The following is a 21,374-nucleotide window of genomic DNA, read 5'->3' as shown; positions in this document are numbered from 1 at the left end:
AACACATCTGTATCTTCTTTTTGCCACTCTGATCATTCTGGTTCTCACAGTCATTGGGGATAACAGAATCAGAATTTTCATGTAACTACTCATTTGGTTTTTTGTCATATTACAAACACAACAATCTCAACAATATCAACACTATCACAAAAAATATATTTCTGAAAATTGTTAAATATTTCTTTTTTCATGCAGTTCTCAAGGGCACAGTCCTTCTATAAGGATACAAAGACAAATAACTGTGTTTAGAAATCACTTGGAATTTCCTCTATATGGCTATACCAACAGGAAACACATTTACGTTCATTTCTTTCATTTTATTTTCCACTTTCAGTAGTTTCCTTTTCCTTTTGAACTTAATTTTGTTTTCTAATTGAATAAAATACATGTGATTTCAAATCAAATCTGAAAAACAAGACATATTCGAAGATATCTCCCTTCTACCTTTGTCCCTACACTATATTCCCTTTCTAAATACAAACACCTTAAGTTTATAGTTAATCCTTCCATTGTTTACTTTTTTAAATATAAAGTTTGTATTAAACTTTATATTAAACTAATTATCCTAATAGTAATGTTTACACTAATAACCATATATATATATCCTTATTCCCTCTTAAAAAGAAAAAAAAATATATATATATATAGTCTATTGATCCCCTAGCATGTACAATATTGGAATTAGTCATTCATATGTTCTTCACCTTATCCTTCTTCTCCCCTAAAATTACAATTTTAAATAACAGTATTCAGTCTCAATTAAAAAATAAATGCAAAGAGCTTATTAAATTTTCCATATCCCCTCTGCATTTCTACCCCAGTTTGCGACAGTTGTATTTTAAGTTGTGAACACACACAATCACTATGAATTCTCCTCTATAACCATTATTTAGTCTTAGTTCAACAGATAAATGTGTATTTAATGATCACCACCAGTCCTTCAATTGACATCTCTTCAGTCATCTTGGCTGTTTGAGACTAATTCTCTGACAGATTACTCAGAAGAGGCTCAGAGGGGAGTGATTCTCTGGAGTCTTACATGTTCATAGTATCTATAAACTTTAGAGGACTTGAAGGTCAGTTCAGTTATACATAAAATGCTTAGCTTATATTTTCTTTCCTTAAGTACCTTAAATAAATGTTACTTCATTGTTTTCTGGCATAAAACATTGAGACCATATTTTTTTTCTTAACAATCCTTTATACATAACTTGGTCTTTTTTACTAGATACCCAAAGAATTTTTTCTTTTCTTCAAAATTCAATTATTTTATCAGAATATGGCTCAGTGTTTGGTTTTATGAGTCAGTTTTCCCAGGTATGCAATATGCCCTTTTAATGTTCAGTTTCAAATTTTTCAATTTCAGGAAAACTTTCCTAGAATCACAAACTTTAGTACTTGTTATAGTCCATTACTTTGGTTTCTGCTCTTTCCTTTTTGCAAGGCCTCCCTAATACATAGATATTCTATATTTGTCACCTCTCAAATACTTTTTTTTTTCTTTTTATGGTCGCATCTGCGGCATACAGAAATTCCCGGGCTAGGAGTCAAATCAGAAATGCCTTACCCACAGCCACAGCAACACCACAACCACAGCAATGCCAGATCTGAACCACAACTGCTACCTATGCCGCAGTTTGCAGCAATGAGAGAGGCCAAGGATGGAACCTGCATCCTCACAGACACCATGTTGGGTTCACAACCTGCTGAGCCACAGTGGGAACTCCACTTTTTTTGTTTGATTTTAAAATTTTTCCTACTTTTTACCTTCTATTTCACTTAAGGCATCATCTTTTGTATTCATTTGCTCTGTGTTGCTTCCAGCTTACTCGTCATTTCTGAAATAATCTTTTAAAAAATTTCCCTAAGTTCCAACACCTTGATTCTAATTATGATTTATTTCATTCTTTCACATCTTTTATTATTTTCTTCATTTTTACTTGTTTTGGGGTTTTTTGTTTGTTTTTTGGCTGTGGTATGCAGTGGCTTGATATGGGATCTCTGTTTCCAGACCAGGGATTGAACCCAGGCTACAGCAATGAAAGTGCCAAATCCTAGCTACTGGACCATCAGGGAACTCCCCTCACTTTCCTAATTTTTTAGCTCATTCTGAATTATGAGGTTTAGTTTTCTGTGCATATCTTTTTGGTGTACTTTCATCCATCAATGGAGAAGTTATTCTATTCCTTATTATCTTTTTTCTTTCTTTTTTTTTTTTTTGGTCTTTTTAGGGCCGCACTTGTGGCACATGGAGGTTCCCAGGCTAGGGGTTGAATCACAGCTATAGCCACTGGCCTACGCCACAGCCACAGCAAGGCCAGGTCCGAGCCACATCTGTGACCTACACCAGGGCTCACAGAAATGCCAGATCCTTAACCCACTGAGTGAGGCCAGGGACTGAACCTGCATCATCACGGATACTAGTCAGATTCGTTTCTGCTGAACCACGATGGGAAATGGGAACTCTTCTTTTTTCAATAATAACAGTATATGGGGCTTTGACCATGAATCCCTTACAAATTTTACCTGGATTTACTCTCCTTTGTCCCTGGAGGGTAAGGTGAAGAACATATGAATGACTAATTCCAATACTGTATACATGCCAGGGGACCAAGAGGCTATATGTATTTAAGAAGGAATAAGGATATATATATATATATATATATATACACATATATATATATGTGTGTATGTGTATATATATATATGGGTATTGGTATAAACATAACTATTAAGATAACATAGTTTAATATAAAGTTTAATACAAACTGGCTTCTATTCCTAGCACTTTCTCTTCAATGGAGGGCTCTGCTTTGGAAGGGAGATTTGGCTGGTTAATTCTCAGTTTACTTCCCCCAGTTACTCCAGGCCCTTCAGACTTTAGCATGGACCTGTTACTCTCACCCCAAGTTGGGGTCTACCAGAGCCTTCCCAGGTTCAGCTGTTGTTACCATATCAACATACCACACTAGCCAATGAATGAATACTCATTAGCTCTTTAGGAGTTCCCCTGTTCTCAGGTCCATCTGATGCTCCATTAGTTCTCTCTGCTGCCATACTAACAGATGCAGACCCAGTAGCTGTCAATGGTTTACCTCTACTCATTCACATTTTAGGGTTCAAAGATTAACTGGTTTTGATGTTTGCAGCTTTTTTGGTTATACTAATCTAGTTGTTGACTGTTTTTATCAAGAGGATTTGAGAAGATTTAAATCTGTATCACCACTACTAGAATCCCAGAGTTGCCCTCTAGAAATTTATCTAGAGGTTTTATTTATACAGCAGCTTAAATGGGAGGTAGACTTTGAAGTAAATCAGATCTGGATTCAAATTCCAGTTCACCACCTTAGCTCTGATTTTTTTTTTTTTTTTTTTTGGCCGCCCCGCAGCAGAGAATATGTAGTTCCTAGGCCTAGGATCAGATCTGAGCTGTAGTTATGACCTAAGCCCCAGCTATAGCAATGCCGAATCCTTAACCCACAGTGCTGGGCAGGGAATAGAACCTGCATCCCAGCGCTCCCAAGACACTGCTATTCCCATCGTGCCACTGCAGGAACTCCTGATTTTCTCATCTTTAAAATAAGGATGCCACAACATTGTAAATCACCTACACTTCAAAAAAACTTTAAAAAACGAAAATAAAATAAGGACCTACTTATAATATTCCTGAGACAAATAAAGTATGTTTATGTACATATGTGTATACATATATATGTAGCACACTCTCAGTATGTACATGTACATCATTCAGCACAGGGCTTAGAATAACTAGGCACTCGGCAATACATAAGATGTTATACAGTGTCAGAGAGTTCTGGCTGTGGCTCAGTGGTTAACAAATCCAACTAGGAACCATGGGGTTGCAGGTTCGATCCCTGGCCTCACTCAGTGGGTTAAGGATCCAGGTTGCCATGAGCTGTGGTGTAGGTCGAAGAAAGGCTCAGATCCCACGTTGCTGTAGCTCTGACGTAGGCCGGCAGCTACAGCTCCGATTAGACCCCTAGCCTGGGAACCTCCATATGCCGCAGGAGCTGCCCTAGAAAAGGCAAAAAGACCAAAAAAAAAAAAAAAAGATGTTATACAGTGTCACTGCTAAGGGAAAAAACAAAAATATCTCTACCATAAAAAAATCTTAAGGGTTCCTGTTGTGGCTCAGCAGGCTAAGAACCCAACCAGTATCCAGGAGGCTGCCGGGTTCAATCCCTGGCCTTGCTCAGTGGGTTAAGGATCTGGCATTGCCTCAAGCTGTGATATAAGCTGCAGATCCGAGATACAAGGCTAAGGCAAAGGCCAGCAGCTGCAGCTCCAATTCAGCCCCTAGCCTAGGAACTTCCACATGCCATGGGTGTGGTCCAAAAAAAGAAAGAAAAGGAAAAAAAAAAAACTTAAAACAGTATATGTAGCTCCTAGAAAATGCCGGAAAAATGACATTTTAAATAACACCACACTATCATGAGGCCTGAAGTATGTTAAAACTACTTTAACCAACTTTATTATTATTATTATTATTATTTGCCTTTTTGCCTTTTCTAGGGCCGCTTCCTGCGGCATATGGAGGTTCTCAGGCTAGGGGTCTAATCAGAGCTGTAGCCACTGGCCTACGCGACAGCCACAGCAACGCCAGATCCAAGCCACGTCTGTGACCTACACCACAGCTCATGGCAACAATGGATCCTTAACCCACTGAGCAAGGCCAGGGATCGAACCCGAAACCTCATGGTTCCTAGTCGGATTTGTTAACCACTGCTCGATGACGACGGGAACGCCTATTTTAACCAACTTTAATATCAAAAACAAACACAACGAAGAGGGATTACATTAAAGTCAACTTCTTGGAGAAAAATAAAAGATCCTAAAATATAGTCCCAAAAAACACATACAATTATCACTTATTCAATACTTAACTAAAGCAATAAAAAATGTCAGAAGCATGGGTAAATTACAAAATGTCATTGTTTGTTTCCTTTTTTAGGGCTGCACCTGCAGCATATGTAGGTTCCCAGATTAGGGGTTGAATCACAGCTGTAGCCACTGGCCTATGCCATAGCCACGGCAACACGAGATCTGAGCAGCATCTGTGACCTACACCACAGCTCACAGCAAGGCCAGATCCTTAACCCACTGAGCAAGGCCAGGGATCGAACCTGAAAGGTCATAGTTACTAGTTGGATTCGTTTCTGCTGCACCACAATGGGAACTCCTACAAAATGTCTTTGAATGAAAGCACCATAACAGATCTTTCTTCTTTTATGTTCATTACTTTATCTCTAAAGGCTAACAGGTATATTGCTTGTGCTAAGACATCTGCTGACAAACTAAGGCAGGGGGAAAGAATGGACTGATGGAAGGACAGGACATTATGAAGGATAGGAAAGGGAGACTGGACAGGACCAGAGGGGACAGACGGTAAATGGAGGAAGAATTGGGGCTGGATAGGAAGAGAAAAGGTGTTGACCACGTCAGGGGACTGAACAGCACAGGAGGGTGGAGGGGATGGGATGTGAGGACGGATGGGAGCGGATGTATATGGGACAGGAAGCAGGTACTTAATAGGACTTGAGGGCCCAGGAGCAGGGAGAAGGCAAAGCGGAGGGCTGAAAAGGAGAAAGCAGCAAGGTGGAAGGACAGGATAAAGGGCAAGGGGGGGGGGGCAGGATGGAACAGGTAGTACAGAAGGAAGGGGACAGACAGGAGGACAGAAGCAAAGGGAAGATGGAGAAAGAGAAGGAGAAATAAAAGAATCCAGAACAAATTATTTGCTGCTGAAATCTGATGTATTGAATGAATAAATACACTAAACTGTAGCTCTTTGGGAGCAAAGCTGCCTCAGAAGGCACACATCTGAGCAGCTATTCCAGCCTAAGTTTTAGAGAAGCAGGCCCCCAAGTGAGGAAAGCAGCAGTGGTCCAGCATTGCTGGTGACTGGGTGAGCACATCACTCTCATTCTAGGGTTAAGTATCAGGAAGCCTCTTTGCCTCATTCCAACACTACATTCTCCACTAACAGCTCTATCAAAAAACCCTTCCCAGGCTAATCTAACTGGAGTAAGTTAGAAAATAAAAGGCATACATATGCCAAGCTGCCAATAAAGGGTACAATTCTCAAAGGATTATGCTAATTGAGTTTCTAAAATTAAAGTCTTGGAGTTCCCATCATGGCTCAGTGGTTAACAAATCCGACTAGGAACCATGAGGTTGCGGGTTCGATCCCTGGCCTTGCTCAGTGGGTTAGATCCAGCGCTGCCCTGAGCTGTGGTGTAGGTCGCAGATTCGGCTCGTATCTGGCATTGCTGTGGCCGTGTCGTAGGCTGGTGGCTACAGCTCTGATCAGACCCCTAGCCTGGGAACCTTCATATGCTGCGGGTGCAGCCCCAGAAAAACACACACACAAAAAAAACCTCGATAAAATTAAAGTCTTAAAAACTATGTTATCATCGGAGTTCCCGTCATGGCACAGTGGAAACGAATCTGACTAGGAACCATGAAGTTGTGGGTTGGATCCCTGGCCTTGATCAGTGGGTTAAGGATCCGGTGTTGCTGTGAGCTGTGGTGTAGGTCTCAGACGTGGCTCAGGTCTATGCCGTGGCTCTGGCATAGGCTGGTGGCTGCAGCTCCAATTAGACCTCTAGCCTGGGAACCTCCATATGCTGCAGGTGTAGCCCTGGAAAAAACAAAACAAAACAAAAAAAAAACGTTAGCATGGTGTAATTCCTAGTCCCAATTACTTTATATATACTTACTGGGAGCATAGCTTCAGCCCATTCTCCATGTCCTCTTTGTAGAAGTTTAATTCTTTCCAGATCATAACAAACTTGAACAAGATCCCCCACTTGAAACTGTGAGGTGCCTCCTTCTGCACCCTGAGCAGCATCCCCACTTCGGACAATGTTTGCTTTAGTGAGAACAGCAGGATTGAAGGTCCACCTAAAAGTCAGAGCAAAAATTCAAAAGGAGTAAGTTTACTTTATTTTAGCACAACATTCTTAGCTAACCATTGCAGAGAAAAAACCTTCTAATACATCAATTAAAAGCCTTCTAACACATTTGCAATGACATTCTGAATGATTTTACAATTTTATCATACAAATTTGGGAAAAGAGTCATGAATAATCTTACCACCCGAATATGATACACTTCTGTCTATATTTATTCTCATTCACATGTTTTTTTAAATTATTATAAAAGTAATACACACTTACCATTAAAAATTAAAAGTTTAGAAACAGGTAAAGCAAAAGTCCCATTTCACACAAATACACCTGGATTACCATTCTCCACCTCACTAGACACCAGTTAATGGAGTTAATACTCCACTACATAGCCTTGCAGATCTTCTGAGTGAGAGTTATAAAAGAGAGTGAGAGCTGTTTTCTTTTCCATAAATGGGATCACAATATGCATACATATATATTATTCTATAACTTCTTTTTTGTCAGAGAATGCATCTTGGAAGATTTATTTTTCAATGTAACAGATAGATATCTACTTACTTCAATTTGATGGCTTCAGAGTATTCCACAGCATCAATATACACAAATGTACTTAACCATTCTCCTACTGATGACTATTCAATTTTCACTATATTACAAACAATATTACAAAGAACATCCCTGGATATACATCTTTGTGCACATGGGGGTCAGCACTTCATTAGAGATTCTTAAAAGAATTACCTAATCAAAGTACATATTTGTTTACAACTGTTAAAACCAAACTGTTCTACAAAGAGCATACTGTTTTCCCATTCCATTGGCAACTTCGTGAATAAAAATACATAGTTTTAGTTGGTCATGTATGGTTATTACATAATCATAATTATTATATCAAAACACATTTGGACTCCGTTTCTTCTTTCCTATTACTAAGCATTTTTCTATGCTGATGCCATCTTCTTAATCACCATTTTATTGACTACTTGATATTCCATCAAATAGTTGTACCACAGTGTATAACACATTTCCCCTAGACCCACAGGGCACTCCAGGGAAAGAAGGTTCCTAGTGAAATAAGCATTTACATTCCGGCACACCCACCACCATTTTACTAATGGTCATTAGCATATGAAAGGCTCTGAGAGGCCACAACATACAAAAACCTACAAACTAAATTCCCATGCCATGTAAGTAAACGTTTCTTATTAAAACAACCACAAAGAAGTGCCTCTGATCAGTTTAGAATAAAAATCAGATACACAAAGTTCTCAGTCTTATCAATCACAGTGCCCTTTGCCTCACCCTCACACTACTAGACCTAAGTACTGCCTGAACACAGTAGAATTTACTCAAGTTCCTTTTGTCTATAATAGGGCTTCCCTGCCCAGGTGAAAACTGCATCTTTCAAACTTAATGTAATTTTCTCTCTTAAGTGTTCTCTGATTTATCCAACTGAAATGATCACTCTCCCGTTTTTTTCTCAACAACAGTTTATTAAATTTTTATCCTGCATTAGACCTTGTGATTAGCATTAGAATTACAAAGACGACATGGTCCTCTGTTTTGAAGGAGTTTCTCTTTTAATTTGGATAGACGAAGTCAAATAGCTGTATTAAAATGTTTTAAGTCATCGTGATAGATGAGTTATTCAGGCTGTTTCGAAGACAAAGGCAGAGAAATAAGTGCTACATATACAAGCCAGGAATACCAAGGACTGCCAGTAAACACCAGAGCCTGGGAGTGAGGCACAGAACAGATTCTGCCTCAGGGCCTCCAGAGGAACAAGTCTTGCCAACAAGTCCTTGACTTTGGACTTTCAGGCTCCAGAATTGTGAAAGAATAAATGTCTGTTGTTTTAAGCCACTGTTTGTGGTAATTTATTATGGCAAGCCTAAACCATATTGAATCTTCTGATCAATAAACATGAAATGTTTTTCCATTTATTTAGGTCATCTTTAATTTCCTTCAACAATGTTTTATAGTTTTCAAGTACAGAATCTTATACTTCTTGGGCTAAATTTATTCTAGGTATTTTATTTTTTGTGAAGCTATTGTAAATGGAATTGTTCTTTTTTTTTTTTTTTTTTTTTTTGCTTTTTAGGGCCACACCCACGGCATATGGAGGTTCCCAGGCTGGGGGTCTAACAAGAGCTACAGCTGCCGGCCTACACCACAGCCACAGCAACACCAAATCCGAGCCGCATCTGTGACCTACACCATAGCTCACATCAATGATGGATCCTTAACCCAGTGAGCAAGGCCAGGGATCGAACCGACAACCTCATGGTTTCCAGTCAGATTCGTTTCCACTGCACCACAACAGGAACTCCGGAATTCTCCTCTTAATTTCATTTTCAGATTGTTCATTGCTAGCGCACAGAGAAAGAACTGATTTTCCTACACTGTTCTTGGATCCTGTGAATATGCTGAATTCATTTATTCTGTTTTTTTGTGGATTCCTTAATTTTTTCTTTTTTTTTGGGGGGGGGGCCTTTTTTTTTTTTTTTTTTTTTCTTTTTAGGGCTATACCAGAGGCATATGGAAGTTCCCAGGGTAGGGGTCAAATTGGAGCTGCAGCTGTCAGCCTGCACCACAGCAACAACAAATCCCAGTTGCATCTACAACCTACACTGCAGTTCATGGCAAAGCCAGATCCTTAACTCACTGAGCAAGGCCAGGGATCGAACCCACATCCTCACAGATACTAGTTGGGTTCATTATGGATGAGCCACAATGGGAACTCCAGATTTTTCTATACACAAGGTCACGTCACTATGAACAGAAATAGCATAACCTCTTCCCTTTTCTTATTTCTTCATCTTATTTCTTTTTGTTGCCTAACTGCCCCAGATAGACCCTTCAGCACAATATGGAAAAGAAGTGCGGAGAGCAGACATTGTTTTGTTCCTGATCTTAAAGAAGAAAGTATTCAATCTTTCACCATTGAGTATGCTATTAGCTGTGGGTTTTTCAAGAAATTTTTCTGTTCCTAGTTATTTAGCATTTTTATAATATAGTATGTTGGATTTTGTCAAATGCTTTTTCTGCATCTCTTGATATGATCATGTGTATCCTTAAGATTCAAACACACACAAAAAAAGATTTGAACACAATTAGAGCTAATTTTATAATCTGGTTAGAAACTTAGTGTCAATTTTTCTTATTCCATATAAAATCCATTCCCTAAAGAACCTCAAATAGTTTCTTTATGTACAGTTCAGTAATAAAGCTTTGACAGTTATTCAATTTAACTACTGATTTTTCTTTAAAATACTATAAACATACTAGTAAATTGGATATATTTTGGCCCCTAGGGACAAATAAATAAAAGCTACGGGCCCAGTCTTCAAGAAACTTGAAATCCAGAGACAAAATAAATAACAATTTTAACAGAAAATAGGAGACCTACAGATGAACAGCATATGCATATACCAGGGAGAGTGGAAGGAGAGAGGAAATAAGCATAAAAGTTGAATATTTATAGGAGGCAGAGGAGTTAATCCAGAGAAAGATGTAGAAAAGGAGGAAAGGGCATTCTGAATGGAAGGAGTGGTGGGTACAAAGTTTATAGAAGTGAGAAAATGCATGCAATTAATTCTACACTGTGATTAGGGTTGGTGTGTGTATAGGTGTCAGTGCTGGAGATATAGGCCAGAGGAGTTTTATTGTTATCTTCCTTATTCAGGGAAGACTCATAGAGTCCAATACCAACACAGAGTTTTTAGCTATACTTGGACCTAATACTGATACAGTGTACTCAGCTCCCTAAAGGAAAAAGTACACAGAACGTTGAATCACATTCATATAAATACACACACAGTTCTTATTTCCCTCCACTTTAGCAATATATTCTGGATTTTCATCTACTAAGAGCTAGCTGTAAGAAGTCTTTATTACACCTCATCATTTCCTTTCTTTAAGGCTCTTTTCTTTATAGTTAGTATAATGGTAACTTTATCATTACTGAAAATTAAGAAATATCACCAACCTATTGCCACTTGGATACTGTACTACTATGTCATGATCTTCATCAATGCCACAAACAGTTCCAGTTGTAGTTAAAGTCTCAAACATGCCATCAGTCCATCCTCCATGACCGTGCTGTAAAGACTGTACAATTTCTAGGTCAAGATCTATATTGACCAGGTCACCAATCTGCAATCCACCAGGGTTCCTGTTGCCATTCTGCTCACCTGTAATTGCAGAGAGAGTTGACAAAGGAAAAGGAACCACCACAATGACATGCAACTGCATTGTTTTAAACAAGAAAAGTCCCAGATATTTGAGTTTTAGTTACCATCTAATCTTAAAATGTTTTGAGGATATACTGTATCAAATTCTAGAATGAGAGCTTTAAAAAAAGAAAGAAAAGAAACATCAAACTCAAACACAGAAATAATAATTTACAACAATGACTAAACAGGAGCAGAATCTATAGAAGACTAGGCAACTACCTATCAGAACACAAAGTTCTGGGTATTGATGATAATCACCCTTTTGCCTGGATGACCTTGTGAAGAGCCAGGACAACTAACTAAAAAATATGAAAGTCAGCCCTAGAATTTTTTTCTCTAAAGTTCTTCATATAATTACAACCTACAGAAGGGGAAAAAATAGTTTCAAATGATACAAGTGTCAAGGTCTTAATCTCTAAATTATACAAACATTTTATACAACTCAACAGCAAAAAAACCAACAACACAGCTGAAAAACAGGCAGAAGACCTAATAGACATTTTCCTTTTTTTTGTCTTTTTTTTTGTCTTTTGTCTTTTTGTTGTTGTTGTTATTGTTGTTGTTGCTATTTCTTGGGCCGCTCCCGCGGCATATGGAGGTTCCCAGGCTAGGGGTTGAATCGGAGCTGTAGCCACTGGCCTACGCCAGAGCCACAGCAACGCGGGATCCGAGCCACGTCTGCAACCTACACCACAGCTCACGGCAACGCCGGATCGTTAACCCACTGAGCAAGGGCAGGGACCGAACCCGCAACCTCATAGTTCCTAGTCGGATTCGTTAACCACTGCGCCACGACGGGAACTCCCCTAATAGACATTTTCCTAAAGAAGATATAGATGGCTAACAGGCACAGGAAATAATGCTCAACATCACTAATTATTAGAGAATGCAAATCAAAACTACTATGAGGTACCACCTCACACTGGTCAGAAAGACCAACATTATCATTAATAAGTGAACAAATAATAAATGCTGGAGAGGGTGTGGAAAAAAGGTTCCCTCCTTCACTGTTGGTGGGAGTGCAAATTGGTACAACCACTATAGAAAACAGTGTGGAGGTACCCTAGAAAACTAAATATAGAACAACCTTATGGCTCAGCAATCCTACTCCTGGGCATATATCCAGACAAAACGTTCACTGAAGAAGATATATGCACCTGTATGTTCACTGCAGCACTATTCACAACAGCCAAGACATGGAAACAACTTAAATGTCCACTGATGGATGAATGGATTAAGAAGATGGGGTACACATCGTGGCTTAGTGGCTAACAAAATCTAACTAGTAACCATGAGGTTGTGGGTTTGATCCCTGGCCTCACTCAGTGGGTTAAGTATCTAGTGTTGCCATGAGCTGTGGCATAGGTCGCAGACTCAGCTCGGCATTGCTGTGGCAGTGGCATAGGCTGGCAGCCTCAGCTCTGATTAGACCCCTAGCCTGGGAACCTCCATACGCCGTGGGTGCAGCTCTAAAAAAGACAAAAAGACAAAAAAAAAAAGATGGGGTACATATACACTATGGAATATGATACTCAGCCATAAAAAAAAGAACAAAATAATGCCATTTGCAGCAACATGGATGGAACTAGAGACTCTCATACTAAGTGAAGTAAGTCAGAAAGAGAAAGACAAATACCAAGTGGTATCACTTATATCTGGAATCTAATATACAACACAAATGAACCTATCTACAGAAAAGAAACAAACTCATGGACTTGGAGAACAGACTTGTGGTTGCCAAGGGGGAGGGAGTACAATGGACTTGGAGTTTGGAGTTAGTAGATGCAAACTACTGCATTTGGAGTGGATAAGCAATGAGATCCTGCTATACATATATATATATATATATATAGTCCAGGGAACTATATCTAGTCATTTGTTGTAGAATATGACGGAGAGTAATGTGACTCTCCGTATGACTGGGTCACCTTGTGTATATATTTACGTATGACTGGGTCACCTCATAAATATATACCCCTTCAGTATATATATATATATATACACATATATACACTGAAAAAGAATATACATACATACATACACACACATATATATATATATATATATATATATATATGTATACACATATGACTGGATCACCTTGCTGTACAGCAAAAATTCAAAGAACACTGTAAATCTACTATAATAGAAAAAATAAAAATCTTTTTTAAAAAGCTCCTCATATTATTATTCACCAAATGGTTCTTGTGATTTTTGCCTAAAGCTCATCTTTAAATATTTCAAAGCCCATATCTGTGATTATTTTCAAAGCTACTTCTGGGATAAAGTATTCATGATCATAAAACATTATGCTGAGGGACCCTAAATGTGTATGTTGAGTCTACACTTTTCCTGTAAAGGCAAGACACAAAACAGGAAAGTTTCTGAAAGCAAGAGAAAGAGATGATCTCATCAAAACTGTAAGATTTTCTTCTACATTCTCTTTTTGTGAAAAATTAAGGTATGCCACAAGAAAACAGCACTTTGGGGAAATAAGGCAAATCAATGATTTGGAAAGAACACAGAGTTCACATAAGAAAGGAAAGCATTCAGAGATTAAAGGCTTAAACAGAACAATGTGGTAAATGTTCATTATGGCAATCACGAAGAATCTATGAAATGAAAACAATTTTGTTTTTCTTGTTCTTTTTTTATTTTAATGATACATTAAATTATATTCACCATATTATTTTACTCTTGGCGCTTTTCTTATACTTTCAAAGGAATTCTACAGAAATTTTGAGGAATTTTTAAGCATTAAAGTGTTAGATCCTATTCTCAGTAAGGTAAGAGATATAACATTGGTAATCTAACACAAAATTTTTCAACAATATAAGTTTATGGTTAAAAGACAAAAGTCTCAAGTACAGTATGTCATGTAAATGGTATATCAATTCTCAAGACATGACAACTCTTTCAGAGTCTAAATAAATCATTTAAAAAAGAACAAATGCTTTAAAACGAAAATGAAATCAAAAGTACATGTCTTTAAATAGCTTTAATGGTAACTAAAATTTTTAAAGCTCAATTAGGTAATTTTCTCTAGACTAATAACTCACCTAGCACAGGACAGTGATCTCTGTAGAAAGAACCTCCTTTGGCATCCTGGACACACTTCAGATCAGACTGAAAAGAAAAGAAACCAAAAAAATTCACCCTTGAAAACTTCAAGTATAACTCAATATCTAAAAGAGGAAAAAATGTCCGTCAGCATAAGTCAAGAGTGGCTCTGGTCAACAGTCACACTAAACACTGCTACCAAAAACACCATCATCAAAAATTATAAACTTGATCTTCAGATAAGTCATACTTTAAGCTTTCTTTTAAAGTCCAAAATCAAAATGCCCAGATCTTTACCATTATACTTCAAAAACAAATGTTGATAAAAAGGATTAAAACAAAAATCATGTGTTTCAAAAGTATGTAACACATCCAATTCAAAAATACTTTTACCAAGAGTTCCCAATGTGGCTCAGTGGGTTATGAACCCGACTAGTATTCATGAGTATATGGGTTTGATCCCTGGCCTCACTCAGTGAGTTAAGGACCTGGCATATCTGTGAGCTGTGGCCTAGATTGCAGACAAGGCTCAGATCTGGCATTGCTGTGGTATAGGCTGGCAGCTGCAGCTCCAATTTGAGCTCTAGCCTGGGAACTTCCGTGTGCTGCAGGTGTGCCCCCACCCCCCACCAAGAAAGAGCTCCATTCATTTGATCTTTCTAATCAATCTTATAAGATATACAAGGCAGATACTGACTCATTTTATAAAGGATATTATCCAAAACTAAACTGCCAAAAAGGAGAAAAGGAAAGAACTAAATCCAGACTTTTGATTCCTTGTCTAGTTAATTTTCTATTTACATTACCTTTTAGTCCTCACTTCACCATAACTTGGTTAATTCAAGTTATTTCCCACTTTACTTTTATAAGAAATTACAAGTATTTGAATGGGGAGCAGTTGTAGTATAATAAAACGTACAGAAAATACGTATTTAGAAGAGCAATCTTTGGGGTGACTGAAAATTCAGAAACAGATTTCACTGAAAGTGCCTAATAGGGGAGTTCCTGTTGTGGCTCAGCAGAAACGAACCCAACTAGTATCCATAAGGATGTGGGTTCGATCCCTGGACTGCTCAGTGGGTTAAGGATCCAGCATTGCTGTGAGCTGGGATCTAGGTCGAAGATGAGGCTTGGATCCCAAGTTACTGTGGCTATGGTGTAAGCCGGCAGCTGCATCTCTGATTCGACCCCTAGCCTGGGAACTTCCATATGGCACAGGTATGGCCTTGAGGAAAAAAAAAAAAGTACCTAATAGTACCATGTGTACACACACACACACACACACACACAAATCGATCAGTATATACTTACCTATTAAGGAAAGGAGCTCCTTTTACATACGCATAAACACACATAGAACCCAAGTCTCTTTTACAGCCTCCTTTACAACTAATGCTCAGATTTAGTTCAATCCCAGCCAAAGAGACATGGGTCAAGTTGTTTTAAAGAAATACTTTAACCTCACAATTCCACTTCTAGGAATCTCTCCTAAGGAAATATACCCATAAATATACAAAGACATCCACAGGGATGCTTACTGAAACACTTCTCGCAACAATGGAAAAAAAAAAACCCAACCCAGAAACCCATCAATAGAAACCTCATTTATGTAAACAATGGCATAACCACACAAAGGAGTACTACTCACTCTTCAAGAAAGAATGGGATTGATTTATACACATACTGCTCATGAAGTACCTGAGCACACATAGCATGTAAGCCTTCATTTTGAAGCAAGTTAATAATCAGTTGGAATTCTAAAAAAATCTACAATTTAAAAACAAGGAAAGGAGTTCCAGTCATGGCACAGCAGAAACGAATCCGACTAGGAACCATGAGGTTTTGGGTTCAATCCCTGATCTTGCTCGGTGGGTTAGGGATCCAGCGTTGCCATGAGCTATGATGTAGGTCGCAGACACGGCTCAGATCCTGCGTTGCTGTGGCTGTGGTATAGGCTAGTGGCTACAGCTCCGATTAGACCCCTAGCCTGAGAACCTCCATATGCCGCAAGGTGCGGCCCTAAAAAGCAAAAAAATAAAATTAAAAATAAAAACAAGGAGTGGCATGAAGATAATAATGAAAAACTCAATACCAATGTTATATATGATTATAAAACTGGCATATAAAGTGTCTGTTTAGATTCACAGAGTGACTTGTTATTTTGTCTTTTTAGGGCCACACCCATAGCATATGGTTCCCAGGCTAGGGGTCAAATCAGAGCTGTACTTGCTGGCCTACACCACAGCCACAGCAATGCCAGATCTGACCCACAACTGTGAACTACACCACAGCTCACAGCAATGCCACTGATCAAGTCCAGGGATCAAACCCACGTCCCCATGGATACTAGTCAGGATCATTACTTCTGAGCCACAACAGAAACTCCAACTTTTACATATAAATGGAATAAACTAAGGCAAAGGGACAGTGGGATATTTTTCCCCCTCTTAATGAGCATAAAATAGGTGGGAAAAAATGAAATTTAAGAATTCTTTAAAAAGAATATGTGTGTGTGTGTTTGCGAGAGAGACTGGGTCACTGTGCTGTACAGTAGAAAACTGACAGAACACTGTAAACCAAGTATAATGGAAAAAAATAAAAATCATTAAAAAAAGAATTCTTGGAATGAAAAATGTATTCAAGAGGGAAAGGCTATAAAAGCATTAATATTTTGGCATTAATATAATATTTAATTATACTCTATAAATTAAGAAGCTATGGTAAGAATTTGAACAATGATCCATCACATGCAGAAATATAGGGCAATCCACTGAATAAACTGCCATTACTCTCCTTAACCACTTAAGTAATTCAAAGTGTTTCTAGGAGAGTCATTTTCAATTATCAACACTCTACTCCAAAAATACAACAAGGGAGTTCCCTGGTGGGTCAGTGGGTTAAAGATCTGGCATTGTCATTTCTGTGGCATTAATTTGATCCCTTGCCTGGAACATCTGCGTGTGCCGTGGATGTGGCCAAAGATAAATAAATAAATAAATAAATAAATAAAGGGGGAAAAACTCCTTAAAAATAATTTTAACATCTATTGTATTAAATTCTCACTTTACAGATGTTCCCACACAATGCATGATCATGATCTGGATGGCTGTATTCTGACAAAGAAAGAAGACAAAAGAAAACAATAAAAGAATACAGTAAGGGCTATTTTTATTCCCTTCTTTCACTCATCCCATGTTTTCATCTGTGTGGTTCTTGCACTTACCATGCCCTCAAAGCCAACTCTGTAAAGGTTCTTAGCACCATTATCCCAGAGAACATATGCTGCACTATGTGGGCTTGATGCACTCCAGTCTTGGATTTCTGTTACCTAAGGGAATTTTTTGAGAAAAAAAATATTTTAAGGGGGAGAGGAGAGGTTGGTTCTTTTAATTATATTTAAACCTTAAAAGTTATTTCAGTTATAATCCTGTGTAAACACGATCATGAAAAATAATGTATTTGCCAAATGCACATCACTTCTAACATATAATTGAACTAGAGACATTTTTCCAGAATACTGTAATTTCTAAAACCACTGTATAAATTTTAAATTGGGAGGCTTAGTGATTACAGTGATGGATTACCCAAAAATATATAATTCAATATAAAATTTTAAATCTTTACTCTTAAAGGGTTCCTTCTAACGACAGTGTATTCTTTTAAGCCTATGCTTTGATAAAACATTTTAAATCTTTGACTAAATACTCTGAATGATTCAAGTTGCTCTCTAAACCAACTAAATCAGCTAAAAGCTGAGAAGCACAAGGCTCAAAGGCCATGTTCAAAGAAGTACCCCTCAGTTGCTCCAAAAAGCAGGCCATCTAAACTAAAACACGATGAATACAATAACAAACCCAGTCAGAGTCTCTAGGCCCCACATTCCACCAGACTGATTCATAAGACCATATAATATTAAACAAACAAACAAAAAAAATACTGGAGTTGTTACTCCTTTAGGGCCAAGAATCAACTACACAAAAATGATATACAATGAGCACTAAACCTGGGTATTCTCAAGTGAACCAGTCTACAGCTGAGAATGGGAAGCTGCACATGCACAACTCTCGTTTTCTTTATCTTGACACTTATAATCAACCAGCCTTCACAGTAACTTAGAATGCCAGGGTGATGTTACATGTCATTTTTAAGGCATGTAACATCATGCCTACTATTTCAAATAAAATATGTAATGATCCTTCTTTTTTCATCTTGTACTAAAGAAAGAGTTTTGCAAGCTAGGTATTTTATGGTGCTTTTGTAGAGATGATAAGTTTTCTGAAAGATGTTTCAAACTGTTAGTAAATGAGTCCATTTATTCTTTTTAGTTTTTAAATAAATGCATTACAGAAATGTATGTAAACTTTAAAGAATAAAAAACTAAATGGGAGTTCCCGTCGTGGTGCAGTGGTTAACGAATCTGACTAGGAACCATGAGGTGGCAGGTTCGATCCCTGGCCTTGCTCAGTGGGTTAAGGATCCAGCGTTGCCATGAGCTGTGGTGCAGGTTGCAGACGAGGCTCGGATCCCGCGTTGCTGTGGCTCTGGCGTAGGCCGGTGGCTACAGCTCCGATTCGACCCCTAGCCTGGAAACCTCCATTCGCCGTGAGAGCAGCCCAAGAAATGGCAAAAAGCCAATAAATAAATAAATAAATAAATAAATAAATAAATAAATAAATAACGAAATGAAGACCAGACTGAGAAAAAGAATATTATCAGTGCTCTTCAAGCCCCTGTGTCTCTCATTAATCCTACCCTCCCTTGCTTTGCTTTATGATTCCACAATTAACCACTATTAACCTTACAAAGCAAGAGTTTCTAACACTCTAAGTGAAGCATAAATTTTAGCAAAAACTCCCTTCCAGTTATAATAAAATCAGATTCTGCTTCATTTATTTTAAAAAATTCAATGCTAGATTAAGTAAGTCTGTGTTTTCATGAGGGGGACAAAAAAGCATTTGAACAACTATTTTTTAAAAAGACTATGAATTTTATTTAAGTCGAATTCATCCTAAATTTCAAATTATTTGGAAAATAAGCAAGTTCATTACTCAAGCTCTGAATCACCAAATGAAATTCCTTCATTGATTTGGCTCACTGAGGAGGAAATAAGATGGAAGGCATAAGAAAATAACTATATTAATTTCATACTTTCAATTCTGACTAAGAAATATGTGCAGGAGTTCCCATGTCATGGTTCAGTGGTAACAAACCTGACTAGTATCCATGAGAATGCAGGTTCAATCCCTGGCCTCGCTCAGTGGGTTAGGGATCCAGCATTGCTGTGGTGTAGGTCACAGACATGGATCGGATCTGGAGTTGCTGTGGCTGTGGCATAGGCTGGCAGCCAGAGTTCCAAAACCCCTATCCTAGGAACTTCTATATGCTGCGGATGTGGCCCTAAAAAAAAAATAAAGAAAGAAAGAAATAGGTGCAGGGAGTTCCCACTGTGGCCCAGCAGGTTAAGAACCCAACTAGTATCCATGAGGACAAGGGTTCCATCCCTAGCCTCACTCAGTGGGTTAAGGATCCAGCGTTGTCATGAGCTGGGTGTAGGTGGAAGACACAGCTCAGATCCTGTGTTGCCATGGCTGTGGTATAGGCCAGCAGCTGCAGCTCCTATTCAACCCCTCGCCTGGGGACTTCCAGATGCCACACTACATATGTGGCCCTAAAAAGACAAAAAGTAAATAAATAAAAAATGAAAACTAAAAAAGAAATATCTAACTATATATAATAGAAAAAATAAAAATCATTATTAAAAAAAGAAATATGGGCACCATGAAAAGATGTTCCACATCACTAATTATGAGAGAAACGCAAATCGAAATCAAAATGAGGAGTTCCCACTGCGGAGCTGCAGAAAAGAATCCAACAAGGAATTATGAGGTTGTGGGTTCAATCTCTGGCCTCGTTCAGTGGGTTAAGGATCCGGCATTGCCATGAGCTGTGGTGTAGGTTGCAGATTTGGCTTAGATCTAGCATGGCTATGGGTGTGGTGTCAGCCAGTGGATCCCTAGCCTGGGAACCTCCATATGCCATGAGATTGGCCCTAAAAAAAAAAAATGAGGTACCACCTCACACCAGTCAGAGTGGTCATCATTAAAAAGTCTACAAAAAACAAATGCTGGAGAGGGTATGAAGAAAGGGGAATCCTACTACACTTTTGTTGGGGCTGTAAACTGGTACAGTCATTTGGAAAACAGTATGGAGGCTCCTTAAAAAAACTAAAAGTAGTATTGCCATATGATCTAACATTCCCACTCCTAATCATATATCCAGAAAAACAACTGTAATTCAAAAGGTACATGCACCTCTGTGTTTATAGCAACACCATTTACAATAGCCAAGACATGGAAATAACCTAAATATCCTTCAACAGATGAATGGATAAAGAAAATGTGGTACATATATACAATGGAATAGTACTGAGCCATAAAAAATAACAAAATAGTATCATTTGTAGCAACAAAGATGCAACTAGAGATACCATACTAAGTGAAGTCAGAAACAGAAACACAAATACCGTATGATATCACTTACATGAGGAATCCAAAATGTGGCACAAATGAACTTATATACATAACAGAAACAAACTCACAGACGTGGAGAACAGACTTGTGGTTGCCAAGGGGGAAGCATGAATTGTGAGTTTGGGATTAACTGATGTAAACTATTATATATAGGAAAAAAGACCTACTGTATGGCACAGGAAACTATATTCAATATCCAGTGATAAACCCTAACAGAGAAGAATATGAAAAAGAATGTATATATATGTATAACTAAATCATTTTACTATATAGCAGAAATTAACACAACACTGTAAATCAACTATACTTCAATAAAAATTTTTTTTGAAAGGTTAAAAAGAAAATCTGTATGGAATGGCTGCTAAAACCATTAGGTAAAAGATTGCTGGGAAACTGCAAAGGATCAAACTGACAACACCTGCAGTGCTCAATCTTAGGAGCACTAGGAGACTTTACGTGCCTCTTGATGTGAAAATACACACACCACTGATGAGGTACTCTTGCCAAAATAAACTTGAACCTAAATCTAATCATTCTCTACATCTAACAAATAATTTATTAGAAATATAAAGGTTAGAGGAACAAGTTAAAGAATGCCATAAAGAATCAATCAGCCA

General features: G+C 38.1%; 1 protein-coding gene across 1 annotated transcript in view; it reads right to left on the bottom strand.

Moving 5' to 3' along the window:
• MIB1 (MIB E3 ubiquitin protein ligase 1) overlaps positions 1-21,374 on the bottom strand; it is a 123,334-nt gene that overhangs the window by 75,721 nt on the left and 26,239 nt on the right. The window contains exons 4-7 of the mRNA XM_047793887.1: positions 17,451-17,555; positions 14,227-14,293; positions 10,921-11,125; positions 6,741-6,924 (exon numbers count right to left, since the gene is read on the bottom strand). Coding sequence (XP_047649843.1) covers positions 6,741-6,924; positions 10,921-11,125; positions 14,227-14,293; positions 17,451-17,555 — 561 coding nt within the window. The remainder of the gene's footprint in view (positions 1-6,740; positions 6,925-10,920; positions 11,126-14,226; positions 14,294-17,450; positions 17,556-21,374) is intronic.

Source organism: Phacochoerus africanus, chromosome 8 (assembly GCF_016906955.1).
Source record: "Phacochoerus africanus isolate WHEZ1 chromosome 8, ROS_Pafr_v1, whole genome shotgun sequence".
Taxonomy (NCBI): domain Eukaryota; kingdom Metazoa; phylum Chordata; class Mammalia; order Artiodactyla; family Suidae; genus Phacochoerus; species Phacochoerus africanus.
The sequence above is the reverse complement of the archived record's forward strand: the minus strand, read 5'-3'. Positions and strand labels throughout refer to the sequence as shown.